Below are 20,781 nucleotides of genomic sequence, written 5' to 3'. Positions count from 1 at the left end.
GTTGAAATCAGTGGATGTCACTGGTTAGATGAGTCCTGCCTTTTGTGGTTCCCAAGGAAAACACCTCCTTGAAACCCATCTCAGGCTGCTGTTTACTTCAGGCAACATTTTGAACCTATACTTATAAGATTTGCCTGTAACCCTGTGATGAAGCAGATGAAGAAACACATGCAGTTCAATTAGATTACTTTGTGGGTAATTTAAAATTATAACCTCAACACACACTGACCAGACAGGTGCTTCTTTGTCAGCACTATTTTTCAAGCATAACATGTTCTCAAAAACCGATGACTCTGTAGTATTAAAAATTTCCTTATAATTGCCCACAATTGCTGGCCTGAGTAATCATGGGGCATTGTAGTTGATTCTTCACTGCTGTAAGTGGCGGTCTACTCATGCCACGGGGCCTCCTGGTCCAGCTGCAGCTGAGCCAGGTGAAGGCCTTGCAACCTCCCCTTTGGTCTGAGCTACCTCCTTGGTTTCCGCACTTCATGCAATTTTTGTAGCTAAGTTAGAAAAAGCCTCTGCTTTTCAAAATTTTTAAAAACTAGTCCAGATGACTGCATGAATTGGAAAGAATCAAGAAGCCGGGGTGGAGACAGGTGAGAGGGGATGGGAGGTGGTGGTGAGCACCTGAGTGTTTGGGAACCTTTCCACTCAGGCAGCTGTAGCCAGGGGAGTACGAAATTTATTAACATTGAAATTTCTCATTGAAATTTATTATTAAAATAAGCCAATGCACAAAACCTGTGTAAAACAGAAGTTTTAAGAAGGCATGATTTCCTTTCTTTGTCCGGATGTGCACCGCTGTTTCTCAAAAGTTTATTTATTAAATGTATATTAGTGGTATCAATTTAAGATTTGTGATTAACTATATAATCTACAGAATGAAAAAATGAGATATACAGTATTTATATTTAAGATTAAGTACAAATTATTACATGTAATAAAAGGTAAAATATTTGCCTTGCATTATGGTTGTAAAAATTCCACACACCTATGAAAATTAGATGTGTAAGGTCTCAGGCTCTCGTTTTTCTTTTGTAGCTCTTCATTTCATTGAATTGCATTGGTACATCATAATTCAAAATAAAATATACAGAAATATTTCTGGACCTGGAGCAAATAAGTGTGTTTCTACACAAATGCAAAATCTTAGCTACAAAAGAAAGGCTATGAATCTGTTGTGTAGAAAGAGGCAAATGTGAATGCAAATGTCTTTAGCATACTTTTTAATACTTTGCCCTTTACATGTCTTTCTTTAAAAAGCCTGAAAAGAATGACACTGAATCTGGCAGCCAGAGAATCAGACCAGTATTTGAAGAAGATCCTGTTTTCCGACGGCAAACATCTTACCAACACGCAGCAGTCCACATACCAACAGATATTTATGAAGGCTGTAAGTAGCATGTGAACAAAGCGATTTAATTTTAACACTAAGCCTATTATTTGTGTCCCATGCTTAAAAACAAATAACCTCCAAACACAATTTTCATCTCCATTTTTAGTACAAATTTAATGTTACTGTCCTTTTTTCTTCTTTCAGTAGTACTTCAGAGAAGTGCTCTATTAGGCATATGATTCATCCACTGAAGTAGTAGTTAAAGACATCCATTAGGATTGGACCTGAGTTTCAGAAATGAAACTGGAGGTGAAAAAAAGCTCTTACGTAGTCTAATTTTCTTATCCATTCTTTCTCTATGCTGTGTTCTCATTTAATACAAACAGTTCTTGACAGCTCTTCTTTACATGGTTTTGGCCTCAGGCAGAGATGAGTACTGAAAACATTTTTGTGTATCCCAAAAGCATATACAGTTCAGGCAAATAACATGCGTTGCGAGACAGTAGTGCTTATATTGCATGCAGTGCAGTTCCAGAATTGCAGTAACAGACTTTAGCAGAGAATTTGAATAAATTCTTTCTAAACTATGTCAAAAATAGTATATACAAAATAAGCATCTACAGCTGAGGATTCTTTAATTGTATTTCAAAATTAAGTATTTAAGTTATCTTTCAAGATGAAAATAACTTCTTTTTTCTGTGATCATCGTCAAGAAAAAAATCATTATCCAATAAAGACATTTCAGCATTCAAAGTGGCTGCATTTTTTTAGAAAAGGGGAAGAAAAAAGAAATAGGATCCATATTTTTAAGGCTTTTTTTTTTTTTTTTTTTTAATTTAGGGTTCTAATTTCAAGTATGCAGTCTTTCTCCTCTTTCAAAATCTCATCAGGAGGAAAAAGACCCTAATATGACCTGAGCTCTTTAAAATTCATGGCCATGGTTGTGTGCAGCTTATATAAATGACACAGGGATGAAAATGGAAATGTCAGTATGATGGGGGAAAGAATCATAGTAGCTCGTATTCTTATATGGTGTGTTTGACTGACAGACCTAGAGGATTATTCTGGGATTCTGGCTTTAATAAGTGGTAAAGTGCACCTTAATTGCAGGATTACAGGGAAGAGACGGGCCGTTTCCTTTGTTTTTGTTTGAAGAGAACTGATACTTCGCTGTTGAAATGTTGCAAAACCTTGCCTCCAATCATTAGGCTATTTGTGAACACCATGTGAACTTTGATATAAGATTGTCATCATGATGTGTTGAATTTACACCTACGTCCCTTAAAAATACATGCAGGTAATGTTACTGTACAGCCCATTAACCTAAAAATGAGGACAGGCTATGACTTCATTAGGAAAGGTACAACTTTAGTCTCTAATAAAGTTACAGTAAGACAGAGATGTACATTTTTTGAGAGAGGTAACTGCATGTGCAACATATATGGTTCATGAGAAATTAATGATTCTGTGGGTCTGGCTATCATATTAATCACCAGAGATGTGGAAGCCTAGAAAATTACAGGGAAGACTAATTCTGTGTCAGCAAAATCCTGTTGTTGGGTAGATGGGTAACTTTTGGTTTACAGATGGTGCTTTCAGAGATAACAGCTTGAGAATACCGAAAAATCACAGACTTCATATCAATAAACACAAAATCATCACTAGGTTTATTTTACAGTAACAGAGTTCGTGTGTCATCTGAAACACAGTGAGCAATTGGAATGTAGTCACTCACCAGCAGATTTCCAAAACTAGAGTTTAATTTTCTTTTCACAAGCAATATTATCCAAGCAATTTTTAGAACCCTAGAAAGAGTGATAACAGATCTTTGAACACCGTTGTCATTTTTCTTCCTGTTCACATGAGCAAAACTGTCATTTTTCAATAGAGGTTTCAGTGCCCACTATAGTAGGGAACACTTGTACACTTTGAAAACAGTTTGCAATAAATCTGCAATTCCTTGACTACATCACGGTCTGCTAGCGAACATTTATAAAGCAGATATTACAACAAATCCTTCTGAGAAACAGCGGATGAGACACAGTTTGCAACTTTTTACTGCTTGGAAGCCAATTTTGTTGGACTGAGTTACACCTTGGAACGCAGATTTCGTTCCCACCCCCCTCCCCTTATTGTGTAAGTTTTGTAGGGTGCCAAGAGAAGCAAAGAATTCATGTCTGGATCTCACAGAACAGGTTTCAATGACTACACATTTGACTTCCCTAGTCTTCCTTGAGATTGGTTTTCACTTCTGTTGCCTCTTAAAGTACCAGGTTTTTGTCTCTAGGAGAGAGGAAGAATTACAGTTAGAGCCACGCGCGTTCCTAAATCTGAATTTTTCCCTTGCATCTGTTGATCATGCTTTGTCATGTTAATTATTTTTTTGCTGTACAAAGCTGTGAATTTGAGAATCGCTGACTCTTAAGCAATATCTTGTCCATGGCAATCCTTCTTCCCTATTCGGGTTTCATTTTTATTGCAGTTATTAGTTATGATTTTTAAAATATTAATAAAAAGATTGAATTTCTGTCATATGAAATTCCAAATGTATGTAACCATTCTCCATTTAGCCCTTTGAAACTGCAAAACTGGTTTAGCCTGTAACTCTCTACTGATTTGCCATCCCTTTAAACCTGACAAAATAGTATGTGCTATAAAATATTCTTTGGTTTCCTACCTATACAGTGATATGCTTATTTTGAAATACAGTGATGAGCTACTTGTGACGTGATCCTTTTTATTTTACTGTTGAAATACATGTCAAATCATTACAAAATATCCTTTCACTACATCCAGATTATTATTTTGTGGTTTATTTGATTGCAGAAAGAGATATGAAAGTTGTTTTTGCTTTCTCTCCTCTGTATCTGGTGCCCAACCTTAGCAGATACAGGGAGACGTCTAGGGACTTAATGTATTTGCCTGTTTCTGAGGATCCAGTGTGCCCAGGTGGCCAAGAGGGCCAATAGCATCCTGGCTTGTATTAGAAATAGTGTGACCAGCAGAAGGAGGGAGGTGACTGTCCCCCTGTACTCAGCACTGGTGAGGCCACCCCTTGAGTATTGTGTCCAGTTCTGGGCACCTCAATATGAGAGAGATATCGAGGTGCTGGAGCGAGTCCAGAGGAGGGCAACGAAGCTGGTGAAGGGCCTGGAGAATAAATCTTATGAGGAGCGATTGAAGGAGCTGGGACTGTTTAGTTTGAGGAAGAGGAGGCTGAGGGGAGACCTCATCACTCTCTACAACTACTTGAAAGGACATTGTAGAGAGGTTGGTGCTGGTCTCTTCTAACAGGTAATTAGTGATAGAACAAGAGGGAATGGGTTCAAGCTGCAGCAGGGTAGGTTTAGGCTGGACATTAGGAGAAAATTCTTCACAGAAAGAGTGGTCAGACATGGAATAGCCTGGAATAGGCTGCCCAGGGAGGTGGTGGAGTCACCATCCCTGGATGTGTTTAAGACTCGTTTAGATGTGGTGTTAAGGGATATGGTGTAAGGGAGAACTTTGTAGAGTGGAGTTGATGGTTGGACTCGATGATCCCAAGGGTCTTTTCCAACCTAAATGATTCTATGATTCTATGATTACAGTCCCACCACAGAAGAGGCAAATCCCAATGAAATAGACCCCAATCAGGCTTTCAATTCAGTATTTTTCAAGAGTTCCATTTAGGCTTTGAAAGAAAATGAGTCTGCTGCTGAAAACAGAACAGACCCTCGGGTCCTCTTTCCACCACATGTACTGGGAATTAGCCATGCATCTCCTAGTAGTACTAACATCAGTCTTATTTCTAAATCCCCGTTAAAACTGTACCCTGCTTATCCCTAAGCAGAAAATGGGAACCGCAGGCCAGCAGTAAGAGGAAATCCTCAACACAAGGCACGTGAGGTCAGTCTGCCCGGTGGGTACCTCCACACACTGCCCTCGCTGTTTGAGATGCATCACATACCATCTGCTACCGCCGTTGCTCTAGATGTAAGTCTGTACTGGTGTCACAGTTTTAGGAGAGGTGTTAGGCAAAGCACACAAACAAGGACTGCTTTTCGGGGCGGGGGGGGGGTGGGGGGTGGGGTGGTGTTACTCCTGCTTTATTTCCTCTAAATCAGAAAGTGAAATATTGCTTCCACATGTCACTACTTGATTAGCATTGAAGAGTTGATTAAAGTGTCAGGTTGACAGTAACGTGCCTTGAATGTGACGACATCACTTTGAATATGTTTGGTCAGGTACCAGCAAGAAAAAAGGCTTCCCCTGCTCAGAACCCATTAAAACACTCATACATAGAGTTACGATTAATTGATGGTTCTTACAGCTTAATGAGCACAAAATATACACACTGTGTTCATACCCTCAGTTTATGGGGACAGCAGTCAAAATTTTTCTGTTCTTTAAAATCTTCTAACGTGTGTATTAGATTTTGATAGCAAGTAGTGGATATCAATTTGTACTGGTGCATCATATTTGTAAATATCCAGATATTAAGTATTTTAACATAATAGTGCTTACTAGTGAGGGGCAATTAACTTTTAGGAATAACTTGACAAATTCCAGTTTGATGCTACAGTGATTTTTGTCTTGACTAGAATTTTATCTCTTTGACTGGAACTTTTGTATTATTGGACAATTTCTTCACTTTCTGAATTTCCGAAAATTCTGAATTTTCTTTCTTCTTGTGTAGAAATATTCTTCAGGATGAAACTTAGAAAAGTTGGGAAATAAAGCCATGGGAGCAAGAATATTTCCCCTTAAAAAAGCCCAAACAAACCAACCCCAAATGAACTCCAAAAAACTAGGAAAAAGTGCATTGTCATTTATTCATGGAAAGTCTTATGTGTGGCTAATAAATAAAATTTATTTAGGAATCAAAATATTGATTAAGTGTAATGTAAATAATTGGTCAGTGTGTTTTAGAAGACTAAAGGAATAATAAAACTTTTTTGTACTTTTTTGTATTCAGTTTAAATAGCAAGAATAGAAAGGCAAGACAGTTTTATTAATTAAATTACTTGGTTCAAAATATTTTAAGGTTGATGCTGTTGACATATTTTGCCTATAGCTGAGAAACTGAAGCTATTTAGAACTAATTTTTGCATGTTTTCTTTTAAGAGATAAATGAATAATGTTGTTTTACTAAAGCTGGGATTGAAAAATTATTGTTTTGAGTGTCTGATTCAAGTTCACACCCTTAAATTTAGAAATCAAAGTTTGATTATATCATTATGTATATCTCGTGCATGTGGCATGTGAGATTACTGTTTGTTCTATTTTTTCTTTCCATATATTTTCAATGTTTTTAATTACTGAGTTATATGGGAAAACATGTAAAGAGCAAAGTGGACCTTTAAATATTTTTCAGCGTCAGCTTGTTTTAAATACCAAACACAATGGCTTGGGGTAAGTATGAAGCAAGTCCCTAAGTGCTGCCTGGTTGGTTCAATATTAAACCTGGAAGGAAAATACTGATGCAGAAGCTTAAGCAAAGAACTCCAGGGTCAGTATTGCTTTTTATGTTCTGACAATTATGATTATTTTTTTTTTCCTCAAGTAGCTTACTAAAGCTCCCTGAAAGAAAAAATTGTTAAATAAGCAACAAAACGAAATAGCTTTTCTAACTTGATGGAAAAAGCTTGTTTCTTTCAGAATGCAGAAGGCAAAAAAACTTGAACAGTATCATCCGTCACGAGGGGGCAATTACATTTTGGTACTTGGGTTACATTAGGGTTATTGGATGGTCTTAGCATATTTACCTGCATCAAGTTTATCATGACTTCTGTCTTAAATTATCAAAATTTAAGATAATTAGGTAGAATAAAGAAAGATGGTCTGGTAACCAACCTTAATGTATTCCTTCTTGAAAGACTAAGTTTTGTCAAAGAAACTAATCCCGTATACCAGTTTCAGATAGCAAAAGGCAATAAAAAATACCAAGCATAGAGTATTTTTCCGTCCTAGGTTATTTTGGAAGATTCCTGAGTTCTTACCGATGGACACAGTGTTGCAGGTTAAAGGGAAGAAATTGTGCCATTATGTCGTCTTTTTTGCTGAAACAAAAAAATTTGTTGGCAGTACATCTGCTAGAACAACTCTGGGTTGATAAGGGATAGAGTATTATGATATCTCTGTAGCGTATGTGTCTGCTCACTTTTCTGCTCAGCTGAGACCTGAGGGGTGTGAGAACTGTGGGACCAGAGGACGGAAAAGGCAGGACCATGTCTGTACTTTAGTTGCTTATGTGAGAGCCTTTGTTTCTCATTCCTGTCCCATAACCTGTTGCAATGTTAATGTATCAGGTGATTATTGAGGAGACAAAAATAGAAATAATCCCTAGAATAAGAACTGAAACCCACTCTGATCCTCCTAGAGAACATCCCGACTGCTCTAGATGCCCTCTGACAGTGATATGCAGGCATTACTTCACTTTTTCCCTGTAAATCTGACTTATTTGTAAACTGCAGCATGAGTGGTTGTTTGCTTGCATTGTGAATCTTTCTATGAGTTACTTCATGCCATTGTGCCTTGGCACAGACCTGAAGAGGGTGCGAGTTTGAAGAGTCATAGGTTGATCTACAGATCAGGATGTGGATTTTAGAGGTCTCAACTGTGTGGATGGAGATAATAATCTGCCTACTGTGTTTAGGGTTTTATGAAATAGACGCCATGGATAGAATTGGTTAGGTACGTGTTATTTTGAAGGTGCCATCTGTACTAAGGAATTATCAGTGTAGACTTAAAGAAATCTGCCTGATAATGATGCGCCACAAAAATGTTGTAACACCATGTTCTAGGTCTGAATATTTGTGAATATGTTTTGGTCTGGAAAGTTTATCCAAGACTAACTAATTATTAAATGTAACTGAAGGTTCTTCATGGGAAAATAGTGGCAAATCTAAAAGAAAATTTACTTTTGTTGCAATTCTGTGCACTCTTCCAGACCTAGGTTGTCTTACTTTAAACATTTCAAATTAGCTTTTAAAATGTTTCAGTAAAACAAAATATATATATATAAAAAAAATAATCAGAAGTGAATTTAGAACCTTAATATCAGACTTACATCAAAATATAATTTTCTAAACGGTAATTTCTACTGAAAATGGGTCTTTTGAAATATTCTGCCTCTGAACTTAAGTAAGTTTCTCAGAAATGAATCTAGAGCTATGAGTGATTTGGTTCTTATTTGCTATGTATTAGTGTGGGAGGTGACTGAAAGCTTTATGAAATTATTGACACCTCTTAACAATCAACATTTTTTCTGGAATATTAATTTATTTATTTTTTAAAACTTAAAAAAAAAAAATAAAATTCTTATTTAGGAACATCAGGGGAAAATTATATCATATAGTTGTTTGTGCCTAAACCATTTAGGATAACATTTGACTTTTATTAGTTCCTGTTATTTGCCTGAAGTTGGAAATAACAGATATTATTTTTTACTTTTCTACCTGGTAATTTGTGTTAAAGAGTCTTCTCAGCTAACACTTCAAGTACTTCTGCACCATAGAGATATATTTTAAATATTTTATAGATCATTCCATAAATAGTTTACAGATCATTCCACATAAAATTCTAGCAGAGAGACCACTTAGAATTCCCTAGCGATTCATGATGGGCTCTTTTCTTTTTCATAATGAAGCCTTTTATCCTATAAAGCCACTTGTTACAGGGATGCCAAGAGGTTACAGGGTTGACTTAATGATCCTTTTGAAAGAAGTTATCTTCATAAGTGGTGGCAGTGCTTTTCTTTTACCAGTTGTTATTTTTACTTCCAAATTGTTTTGTTTTATTATGGATCTAATTTTGGCGGAAAAAATATTTCCCATCTCCATATTTCCATCTCCAACTTTCTTTTATGGAGTAAACATATAAACACTGCATGTAGGTCTCCGTGCCTGCATGCAAACGTTCTAGTTTTCTCTGATTCAGTTTCAGTCATGCTTTCAGAGAACCCCAAACTTCATGGTTACCATCTGTACTACAGTGGAGAAATGCTCTGAAAAGTTTTGTATCTTGATCTTCTGGGTTCCTATTTGTCAGCTGCAGAAATTTGCCTTCTGAGTGATATCTTTAAAATCTTTTTTTTCACCCTACTTTCCCTTTACTGAATAAACCAGAGGTGTTTAAAGACACATTTAACAAAAAAATCCCGACCCTGTCTTGCTAAAACTAGAGTCAGGGTGCTTTAGTGACAGAGAATTCCCTGTGAAAACCAAATTCCACAAAATCAAATCACATTTTAGTATGTTAACCCTTTTTTTTTCTATTTAAATGCAATAAAATATATGAAGAAAGAAAATCTTTATCCCATTAAGATCAGGAAATGTTTAATGTCTTTTTTTCATTTGTTTGTTTGTGCTCTTTTCAAAAATGAAGCAAAACTAAAAAACATTGAATTTGATTATTATTTTTTTTTAAATAAAACAACATGGGCCTTAACCATGGCCCCAACAGGTTGCTGTGGGTTTTTTCACAGTGATGCCTTTGAGAACCATCAACACGAAGTTTTATATATTATGTCATTCCTGTTCTTTTAACCAGAAGTTCATCTGCATGTGTCCCTGACATGATACAATGATCTACTACTCGATTAACGTTTTAATATCATGATGAGATATGAAAAGCCATATCAGAAGCCAAACCCAGGAAAACTGGTTAAATTGTTTACTATGGTTCTGGCTTCAACAAAATAGAAATCCCTACAATTAAGAGACTTTTAAGGCCTTTTCTGTCTAAAGTTCTTTGGTTTTGAAAAGTCAGGGGTTTAGGCAGAAAAGAACCCTTTGTGATCCTTTTTTTTTTTTTTTCTTTGTTTCCTGGGTAACATTAATTTGCATAGTTTGTTATAAAATGTGTGAAAAATGATTTTCTGGTAAATTGAATGCTGATTGTCATTATCATTTGGTGTGGCTGCCTTTCACTGCATATTTCTTAACCATCAAATTAAGCCAGAATTATCTTGGACATTATAGCAGGTCTTGAGATTGCAGTGTCTGTTAAGCTGCTTGACTGAGCAATAGATGTTCAGCTGTGCATACTGCCAAAACCTGCTTTGGAGGCCAGATGATTACTGCTGCTCCTCAGATCCCTTTCCATTCCTTCCGCAATGTTTTCTCTCTTGCGCACAGCTTGGAGTGACAATTAGTGTTGAATCCTCTTATACCAAGAGGGGAAAGCTGGCTCTGCAGTAAGCCATGTTCTTCTGGTAAAAATAGCTAACGGTGGCATTTGCATTTTGCAATGCAGGCGGCAAAGCAGAACACTGAATATCACTAGATCTTCATTATTGGACGTTAAAAAAGAAGACAATTTTAACAAAGATCTTGACACACTCATTGGTTATGGTGTGTGGAACTCTCCCTGTTTGGCAACTGGTACAAGGTCTCTTTATGTCATAAATATGCTTTAGCTTTGCAAAATAGGTTGATAGGGGGTGTAATCATTGTCCAAGCTTTGTGTTGGTCCTCAAGAAGGAGGAAATGTCATCTCAATCCTTTATTCACCTACATCACCTACAAGCCTATGTCAATGTGAGGGATGGCAATTGTCTTCTCAAACCTGCTCTGCAGTAAGAGAAGAGCATCATGAGGTTGCTCAGGCGTTCTGTGAGTGTAAATTCACAGCACATATAAGTCTTTTAGGATTCAAATGATTTTTTTTTTTTGTAATTATTTCTTCAAAACTGGTTCCAGAAAACTGTAACAGACTGTAGGAAGAAATATTAGTTATATTTGCAAGCTCAGAATGAAAATAAGTGTTAAGATGTGTTTCGGTACGTCAGATAAATAGATATGATGAGTTAAGTTGACTACTAGGAAAGTATGCTAAATTGCTTGAAGTAATTCAAATTTAACAAGAAAATATGAATTTGTTTGAAGCACTTAATGGGAAAACAATAGAAGGTGTTCTGTCTAAAATACCTTAAAACCTGCTTTAAACGGAAGTGTGAGAGGTTTAGGAATATTCCTTGGTTGCCCCGAGCGTCAATTCTTTCTTCCCCTCTCCTCAAACAAGCTTCCCTTCTTATTTCATACTCGGTCATAATTTTCAATTTCAGTATGTTGAGATGTGGGGTAAGGAGAGGAGAAGAGAAGGAGAACTACGGCCTAGCCTCTCGTTTGACTCTTTCTGTGTTCTCACACAAGCTGCCAACTATGCTCTGAGCTGTCAGGTTTCTACCCTCCGTGACCCTGTGGAAGAGCTAACGTGACTGTGCAGCCACCTCCTACCTCCAGCCCTGCATCTTTGCAGCATCCAGTGGCAGTGTCTGGGCTGAAAGGGCTTGTGCATGGCACAGTGTCCTGTGAATCCTTAAAGATGAGGACAAGATGTTTTAAACTCAGTAATATATTGCAAACTGCGTTAAATAACTAGCAAACATTCGTAAGAACAGGTGCCTTGATGCATACATAGATAGCTTCTACACACACAAAAATAACATATTACTATAAGAAGAGTTTGTGCTTAATTTTTACTTCACCCACACAAATTATGAGGAAGGAAAATAAAAATAGTATCTCCAGACTGTCAGTGTTTTCACTCTGAAAATGTGAAATACCTCTGTGTTCATTAAGATTTTTAGAAATGTCTCAATGGTTGGTTTTGGTTTTAAAATCGAAACAGTTTAATATACTTACTATCAACAGGGTGCTGAAAGATTTCATCCTGGAAAGAAATCTGGTTTTCAGTTTTGCGGCACAAAAAGAAGTTTGAAATTTGTAAAAGCCATTATTGAATAACTCATCCTCACATTTCAGAAGTATTGTATTTCCAGCCTGTGAAACCACAGCTGCAAATTTTGCTCTGTTGATGGCAGCCTGGCCATGAGCTATGATTTTTTTATCCTCTACTGGTTAAAAATTATATCCCTGAGTTATTGGACTTTAGAAGACTTCCGTGATGAATCTTTATAATCCTATACTCTAAAAATATTTTATTCATTTGATTTTTTCAGAACGACATGAAATAAACTTGTTAAATTTTAGATGTGCAGGAGATAAAAAAATAAGATTAAAAGTATTTTATTCTGAAAAAGACTAACCATGGTAGATGATAGATTAAAAAGAAAGATAATAAATATGGGTACTGTTTGAAATATCCCCATTGATAAATTTAGCTGGGTTGTTTACCAAAAAACTGCATGTAAAATCAGCAGTGGATGAATGGATCAGAATACGTCTTCTCTACTATAATTTTAGCACCTGCATTGCCATATTATCCAGCACTGGATCCCATTCATCGAGGGAGCCAGAGGGGACCCACCCAAGGGTACTGAGGGAGCTGGCAGAAGTGCTCACCAAGCCACCTAGTATCATTTATCAGCAGTCCTGGCTAACCGGGGAGGTCCCAGTTGACTGGAGGTTAGCAAATGTGATGCCCATCTACAAGGAGTGTCACAAGGAGGATCCAGGGAATTACAGGCAGTCAGCCTGACCTTGGTGCCAGGGAAGGTTATGCAGCAGATCATCTTGAGTGCCATCGCGTGGCATGTACAGGACAACCAGGCGATAAGGCCCATCCAGCATGCGTTTAGGAAAGGCAGGTCCAGCTTGACTAACCTGAGCTCCGTCCATGACAAGGTGACCTGCTCATTTAAAGAGGGAAAGGCTGTGCATGTTGTCTACCTAGACTTTAATAAAGTTTGACACTATTTCCCACAGCATTCTCCTGGCGGAGAATGAGGAAGACAGGTAATGAAAGGGAATGACTGGGAACAATTTTATGCTGGTGTATGTGACTTTGAATATCCTTAGAGAATGGCTTTTTGTGTGTATATCTAAATTTTACGGTCTTTTAAGCTTTTAACAACATGCAGAATATAACTTAAGGCCATGGCTACTATTTCTTTATTTATCACTACCTGACACTGATTTGGTTTTTCCACTTCATTTCTGCCATGAGTGAATTTCCTGCCATAGCTATTAGGAAGGAATAATATGTAATTTAATAATAAGGTGTTTCTCTGGAAATACATAAATCACAGATTTTTTCCTGGTTTTGGGGAGGTATTTTGTGACATTTGGACAGTGTAGTTTGAATGTAGGCTTTTCTACATATGTGTACTTACCTGTGTATATATATGTGTGTATGAAGATTTTTAAATAATACTACTGCACTACTTTGAATTCGTAATATTTTCAAATGTCCGTTTGATAATAAATTATATTATCTTCTATGCATCATTTACATATCTTACATCAATTAATTTGAAATTTCTGTTAGATTACTATGCTCTTATGGTCTTGCATAGTGTACAAATATCTTTCTTACTTCTCTGTGACAAAAATTGCTTTATGCCAAATTAGGTATGTATTTTTTTTTCCCTGTATGACAATAGTTGCTTTCATATTACTGTTTCTATTAATAGCAATGCATGGGTTTTATTGGTTTTCCATTTTGCCTTTCCTGGGGTCTCTCCATCCTTTCGTCTGTGCTTGCTTGCTTTCCATCTTCTTTCGTATGAAGCTCAGCCCTAGAAAATATTTAGAACTCTTACAGGTGTACAAGGATCTTCTTGAAAATGTCCACCACTGGGTAAAATTCAGTTTTTACTTCTAGTGTAACATAAGCATCTTCATAAACAGAAGATCCCAAAATGCACTTCACTAAGCTTATGCATAAAATAACCACCTTCCCACAACCTTTTCCCTTCCTTTTTGCTGATGAGTAAGATAAAAATTAATTCTCCTTAACTTCAAGGTAAGGGCATGCAGGCAGCTAATCACCATTGTGAAACTGGTCTGTAGCTGTGTGATCGGATTCCAGTACACTCCCTTTCAGATCCTTTTAAGCCTGAAATATGGATATTTTATATCTGGCACATGATGCCAGCTTCAGCTCTTTGGGTTAGCTCTTGAATTCCATCCTACTAAGAAGCCTGCACTCATAATCAGATTTTTCTCTTCTGCTCTTCTTACAAATCTAAAGTTACTCCTGTCTTTTCTTTCTCTTTCTGAAGATAATTTTGTCTTATCTTTTCCATTTTATATCTGTTTATTCTCATTTGGCATGGATTCTGGTCTCTTGGCTGCCTTTTTCTCTTTTCTGCTTGAGTCTGCATTCCCGCCATTTTTTTTCCTCTTGCAGGTAGGTTATGAATACTTTTCTCATTCCATAGTGAGCATTCTGGATTCCTCAGCTCTCTTTCTCCTCCAGGAATCAATATGCCCCTCTGTTTTTTCCTCACAGTCACGTTTTTTTTTTTAACTTTTAGACATCTCATTCACAGCTTGTTTAAACATCTGTTTATCTTCAGTTGTTTTTCCTCTGTTTTGCTTTATTGCCTTTAGGATTTCACTATTTTCTCTAAGTGCATCTCTCGTAATTTTTCATATACCCATTGGGTTGTATTTCATAAATAAATAGCTTTTGTCATACTTCTGCCTAAGATAATGGGTATCTTGCAGCCTTAGCATCCAGTCATCTTCAGTGTGTCCATTTCCCCTGGAGCCCCCTCTCCCTTCATGGCTTCTCTTTTGGATTTCTTTAATAGTTGGGGTTTTTTTACGGGATAAACCTTTGAAAATAAATATCAACAATTTAAAAATGATATTCCTTTCTGTCCTTATTTATACAAATGTTCATCATCTTTGCTTCCTAAGATAATTTTCAACGAAAACGTGTACTGAAAAAAAAACGCCTGAACATTATCGAGTGGATATGTTTACGTGGATTTACACTGAATTCTGAGTTAGTCGAATGAAGCTGGATAAGCTGTGTATGTGCTGAAGTGCATTTGTGCTTCAAGTATCAGTTTCTTGGAAGGAATTCTAAGGTCAGACAGGGCATTTCATTGAGACCACTACCTGCCCTTTCTATTGCGGCCAGCCCCTGCCTGGCAAACCTGCTTCAAGAAAATGCACAATTTTTCAATCCATACAAAACCAATTAACCTAAGCATCTGCTTTAAAATGAGACTGGGAATTTTTCCATTCATCGACATGATAACGTTAGTTGCCTCTAATAAATGAGGTCATGCATCTCATTGCAAGTCAAATTTCAGCTTACAAGTTGTTTATTTAAATGATTTTCTTTTATACAGTTAGACACACCACTCTTTAAACAATTATCTGTATATCTTTCCGTTAGTAGGAGTAACATTCATGGTAAGTTATTTACATTTTTTAGCCTTTTAGCCTGTTCCCATGAAAGTCTAGTGTCCTTGATATCCATTTATTTCCAGTAGCATTTGAAAGCACTCAGGCCCGTTCAGGTCAGCACCTTACTTTATGATGTGGAAAAAAAATAAATAGATGCTGACCACAGGAAAAAGAGAGAGAAAAGGGAGAAAAAAATCTAGACCTTGGCCTTCTGTGTTGGCAGCTGAAAATCAAAAGCGCACTTGAGTAGCTCCACATGACGGGTATAGCAAGTGACAGACCATTCAGAGCTGAAGGAAGGAAGATAATGAAATCTTAAATTAGAAAATCTTCCAAAACAGGCTGACAGAATTGCTCAAAACAAATTAAAAAAAAAAAAAAAAAAAAAAAGAAAAGAAAAAGTCACATAGAACTTGGCAAAGAGAAAGAAGAAATAAAGATTGGGAAAGCAAAAAAGCCAGTACATCTTTAGAGCCTTGCAATTCAAATGTTGATATTTTACTACATGAACGTGTTTCCAGAGATGCATGAGTTTGTGCTGGTTGGCTACGTGAAGGTCCAAAGAGATTGTAGTGTCTGGTGGTACCTTCTGGTTTGCATATACCCAGCAGGATGAAAACAGATTTTTGTAGCAACACTATGCCAGTAACAGGTGTTTGCGAATTATTTATATGCCTGTGGTTCTTTATGGAAGAGCAGAACTGATATTCCTTGTTAGAAATAACAAGATAGGATTGTGTGAACCTCGCTCACAGTTAAAACACTTTCTTGAGACAGCAGAAAATAAATGATGTAAGAAGGAAGTAGCACAGGGGCTGCTGAGGTGACGGGTGGGGGGGTGTGCGCCAGATGACGTTGATGTAGTAGTTCCTAGTCATTTTTCTTCTGGTGATGAGAGGACGCTTGGTTCTTTGGGCTGTTATTTTGCTTTATTTAAGCTACAAATCTCAGGAACGGACATTTTGCTATGGATCTGGTTGAAGTTGCTGCACAGTCGGCCTGGACCTAGCAAATATGTATTTTGTACATTGCTTCAGTGTCATATCGTTGAACTCAAATAGGAGTGAGTTCCTTGGACAACATACTGAATGTCAGATACTGTCAGTTTTGTTGCCAATTTGCCAAGGCTCCAAATAAGAACGTGTCTACATTTGACTCTGAGTTTTCCTTTCTGTAGTTCAGAGCACATAGGTTTTTATCTTCTGCCTCTCTAAATGTGCTCCAAAATTACCGTGTCTAAATGAGACCCACGTAATGTAGAAATAGCTTAGTGATCAATCAGACCCAGGAGATACAGTGCAATGTTCCCCGTGCCTGATGTTTCTGATACCGTACAACTGAAATACAGACTCTGAAAGGATTGTGTTGTGTTGTTATTTCTCAGAAAAAAGAGCCAATCCCTTCTTCAGCTGTAAATAGTATAATATTCTGACACCAGCAGTCTTGATGCCAATGGTGTTTGACAGAATTTCTTTATGACTAATTTTTTTATGTTTAATAATTATGCAGAGGAGTGCTGTTTGTGGTACCGCCTGTGACACTCTCACATCACTATGTGGTGACTGAGTTCTGAAATAATAACAACACATTAGAAGGTTATGATATCTGTCATTGGTAGTTATAAAGTACCACCAGTTTTCTATACAAATTGTTGACTATTTATTTTATTATCTAATAATTACAATTAATATCAGTATTTAAGCAAGAATTTTCATTAAAATTTGGATGTATAGATTACCTATGCATTTTAGAATAATATCACAGACACGCAGAACAAAGTCACAGACACAAGGAAAACAGATAAAAGAAGCAGCGTAAAACTGCAGTCCTGCAAGGTCCTCACCTGAGATCTTATTGTCACTGCATCACAATAAATCTTTCAGATTTTTGCATAACTTGCAAGACTTTAGTGTATCTTTACTGATTTTTCAGCTTCCTAATCGAGTGGCATGCTTCCTCGCCTTCTTACGCAGTATTTGTGGCTCAATCCAAATTTGCGTTTTCACAGTATTTCACGCAGCTGTAACTGCAGGTCAAGGGAATGGTTTAGCTTAACACGTTCTCAACTCGAATATAATACTAAATCTGATTTTGTAAGGCAATTTAAAGATGTAGATACAGTGAGATTATTAGCTAGCTCAAACCCCCTTTCTCTTGTTGAAGTCAGTACTAATTTTAGTTGGACCAGGATTTCCCCTGAAGCATCTAAATAGTAAAAAAGATGCTAATATTTTTATACAAACGTATTACCTACTTTTCCTATGAATATTTCATATTGTGAGAACTTTAAGATAGTCACATTTGTAGTTAAAAGTATAACAGAAAAATAATTAAAAATTCTAAAATAGTGGTTAAAATAGCACATTGCAGTTTAATTGTTGGATGCTTTGTGATAGTAAAATAATAGGAAAATCAAATGATTTCCTGTTGACAGCTTATAAATGAGAAGGAATTGTGTTCTGGGAATTCCATTAGTTCCAGCTTGAATGTAATAACAGGGACAGTGAATAAATGAGATTTCATTGAAGGATGCCTGCTCTATATTTAGAAGAGATGAGCTGAGAGATACACAGTGTCACTGTTAAATTATCTCTTTATTAACTTTAAATTTCATTTCCTGCAGTTTTCACCAGTATGAGAAATTTACATTACCTAACCAGGAAAATCTTTTTGCTTTGAAAATCCTAATGCAACATGAAAACATGTTTTGACATAAAAGCTAGATAGTTGCAACATTTGTTGTTAGGTCAACAAATGTCAATGTTGGTTGACTTGATTTTAATTCTATTGTTTTTTTGCAAAATTATAATTATTTTTTTTGTTCACACACAGAAGAAATGGTATAATGCTTGACGATTAAATATTGTTAGGCCACATACTTGAGCAAATGTGTTTTCCAGTGGACAGAGATACAGTAAACATCACTTTATTTATATAAAGTTGTCAAATTTGATGAATTGGAGCTCTTGGTTTTGCTGGAATCTGTCATGCTTTTTTTTTCTTTAGATAATATCTTCCAAAAAATTCCTGTAATTTTTAACTTAAAGATGAGTTATTTGATAAAGTTGTACATGAAAATGCCTATTTGTGACTATTTATCATTTCATCAGCCAGAAAGCATTTTTTCTTCTTGCTTACTCTCCATATGTACCTCAGAACTGGTGCTGATTGCCACGTGTGAAGAATCTGCCAAGTCAGACTGCAGCACTCAATCATCTTACGGGTCCTATTTTAAAAGGGGGAAAATAAAGGAAAATATTATTTAAAAAAATAACTATAGTTAGGATCTCAAATTATGTTATATGGTAATTATTGCATAAACTTATGTGTAGGATATAAGTAGAAACAAATCTGAATGTTGTTAGTCTAGTCTCTGAGAGCAATGGGATTTTGGAAGGTGTCTAGCCTTTTTCTTTGTGGTAGGAAGCTTAGTGTGTAGACTGTGCTTTCACATGAAGAGTTTTGATTCTATATAGAATACTTATTTGAAATTAATATGGAATGTTTGGATGTCAAAAGTGGGCTAAGTATCATTTCAAGCATATTTTTCTGCAAAAGTTTTTATTGCTGGGACTTCTTGTGTAAGACGACTACGGTCCAAGAATATAGAAAAGGAAAACGTTGCAAGCTACGGTGTGTGTCAGAAAATTTGATTTCCCTTTATTCCAAACTTCATCCTTATCTCATTAAAATATTAAAGAAACATTTGTGTGAAGAACATTACAACAGTGAACAGGTAGTGAGGTGCAATTCCTTGTAGATCAGTAGGGAAATTCTTCATGTGTCTAAAAGCCACAACGTTCTGAACTTCCCTGGATAATCAGGGAAGTGTGTCCCAGGAGTAATTCTCAAGTGGGAGGTGGCAGTTATTTATTACTGCACAGGACACAACTGAATTGGTGATGTTGTGAATGGGTTGCTTTCTCCCACAGTCAGGAATTTGGGAGGAGAGGCTGCACCACCATCCAAAGGGACCTCAAGAGGCTGGAGAAATGGCCTGACAGGAACCTCATGAAATTAAAAAAGGAGAAATGCAAAATTCTGCTTCTGGGGAGGAATAACCCCAGGCATCAGTATATGCTGGAGGCCAACTGGTTAGTAAGCAGCTTTGCTGAGAAGGGTTTGGGGGATCCTCAGCACTGGTTAGGCCATACCTTGAGCACTGTGACTGGTTCTGGGCTCCCTAATACAGAAAGATATGGACTTACTGGGGTGAGTACAGAGCAAGGCCATGAAGATTATTAAGGGCCTTCAGATAGGGAGAGACTGAGAGAGCTGGAGTAGTTCAGCCTGGAGATGAGAAGGCTCAAGGGGATCTTGCCTGTATGTATAAACACCAGGTGGGAGGGACTGGAGAAGATGGAGTCAGATTGTTTTCTCTAGGGCCCAGTGACAGGACAAGAGGCAATGGACAGAAATTAAAACACATTAAATTCTCTCTCAATGCAAGAAAAAAACTTCTTTACTGTGAGTGACTCCAATTCTGTACTCCATTATTTATTTATTTTAGCTTATCCTGTATTCTGATTTTGAAAAAGAGGAAAAATTGGAAAAATGAATGGTTCCTCTTAGAAGTGGGAAAGGTTTTTTTCAGAGTTTGAGTTATAAAGTAGTATAGAGTTATAAAACTTTAAGGTTTTATAAAATTAATCCTTCCTAATAGTCCTTGAAAAATGCGAATCTCAATTACGTGTCTGCCCTCAACAAGCTTCATGATGCTGAGGAGTCACTGCCCATCTCATCCTTACCTTTAAAATAATAGTGGTTACCTTTAAATAATAGTGGTTGTACCTTATGTTGTGAAAGCCTGCCAAGAAATCAAAAAAGTTATCTGACCATTAGGTAGCATCTGTTCTTACATTAAATATTGGTAATGCAGGAATTAATTACTTGGTTAAGAATTTTAGGAATGCAGAAGGTGTCCAGATCGTGTCAGACAAATTGGATATTAAGTTTTCTATCAATTACCAGGCTGACAGGTCGCAAGGTTGACTGTGGTAAAAGTCTTGATCACCTGCAAAGAATTCTCTTTGAACTGTTGTTTTTTGGTTTGGTTTGGTTTGGTTTGGTTTTTTTGTTGTTGTTGGTTTTTTTTAGGATGAGCCTAGGAAACAGTGCTTAGTCTTGTAGGCAGTGTGTGCTGTACGTGGGTGTCTGAGGCCGTGCTGATCTAACAGAAAGTCACAGGATAACAGTCTCTTGCCACAAGCTTAAGTGCAAGGTGAAGTTGAAACATTTATTTTCCAGACGAGACATTGATTTAGTAACAGCTTTCTATTACTGCAAATTACTGATACAGAAGTTAGCATTTTCCCCTCTTTGAAGCAGCCTGCTGCGTTCAGGATGAGTTAC

General features: G+C 36.8%; 1 protein-coding gene across 5 annotated transcripts in view; it reads left to right on the top strand.

Annotated features, from left to right (window-relative positions):
- The window catches only part of CACNA2D1 (calcium voltage-gated channel auxiliary subunit alpha2delta 1), a 430,557-nt gene that overhangs the window by 247,276 nt on the left and 162,500 nt on the right, over nucleotides 1-20,781 (top strand). For all 5 annotated transcript variants that reach the window (XM_063323544.1, XM_063323542.1, XM_063323543.1 and 2 more), the window contains exon 6: nucleotides 1,270-1,399. In XM_063323544.1, coding sequence (XP_063179614.1) covers nucleotides 1,270-1,399 — 130 coding nt within the window. The remainder of the gene's footprint in view (nucleotides 1-1,269; nucleotides 1,400-20,781) is intronic.

The sequence above is a fragment of the Chroicocephalus ridibundus genome, chromosome 1 (genome assembly GCF_963924245.1).
Source record: "Chroicocephalus ridibundus chromosome 1, bChrRid1.1, whole genome shotgun sequence".
Lineage (NCBI taxonomy): Eukaryota > Metazoa > Chordata > Aves > Charadriiformes > Laridae > Chroicocephalus > Chroicocephalus ridibundus.
The sequence above is the reverse complement of the archived record's forward strand: the minus strand, read 5'-3'. Positions and strand labels throughout refer to the sequence as shown.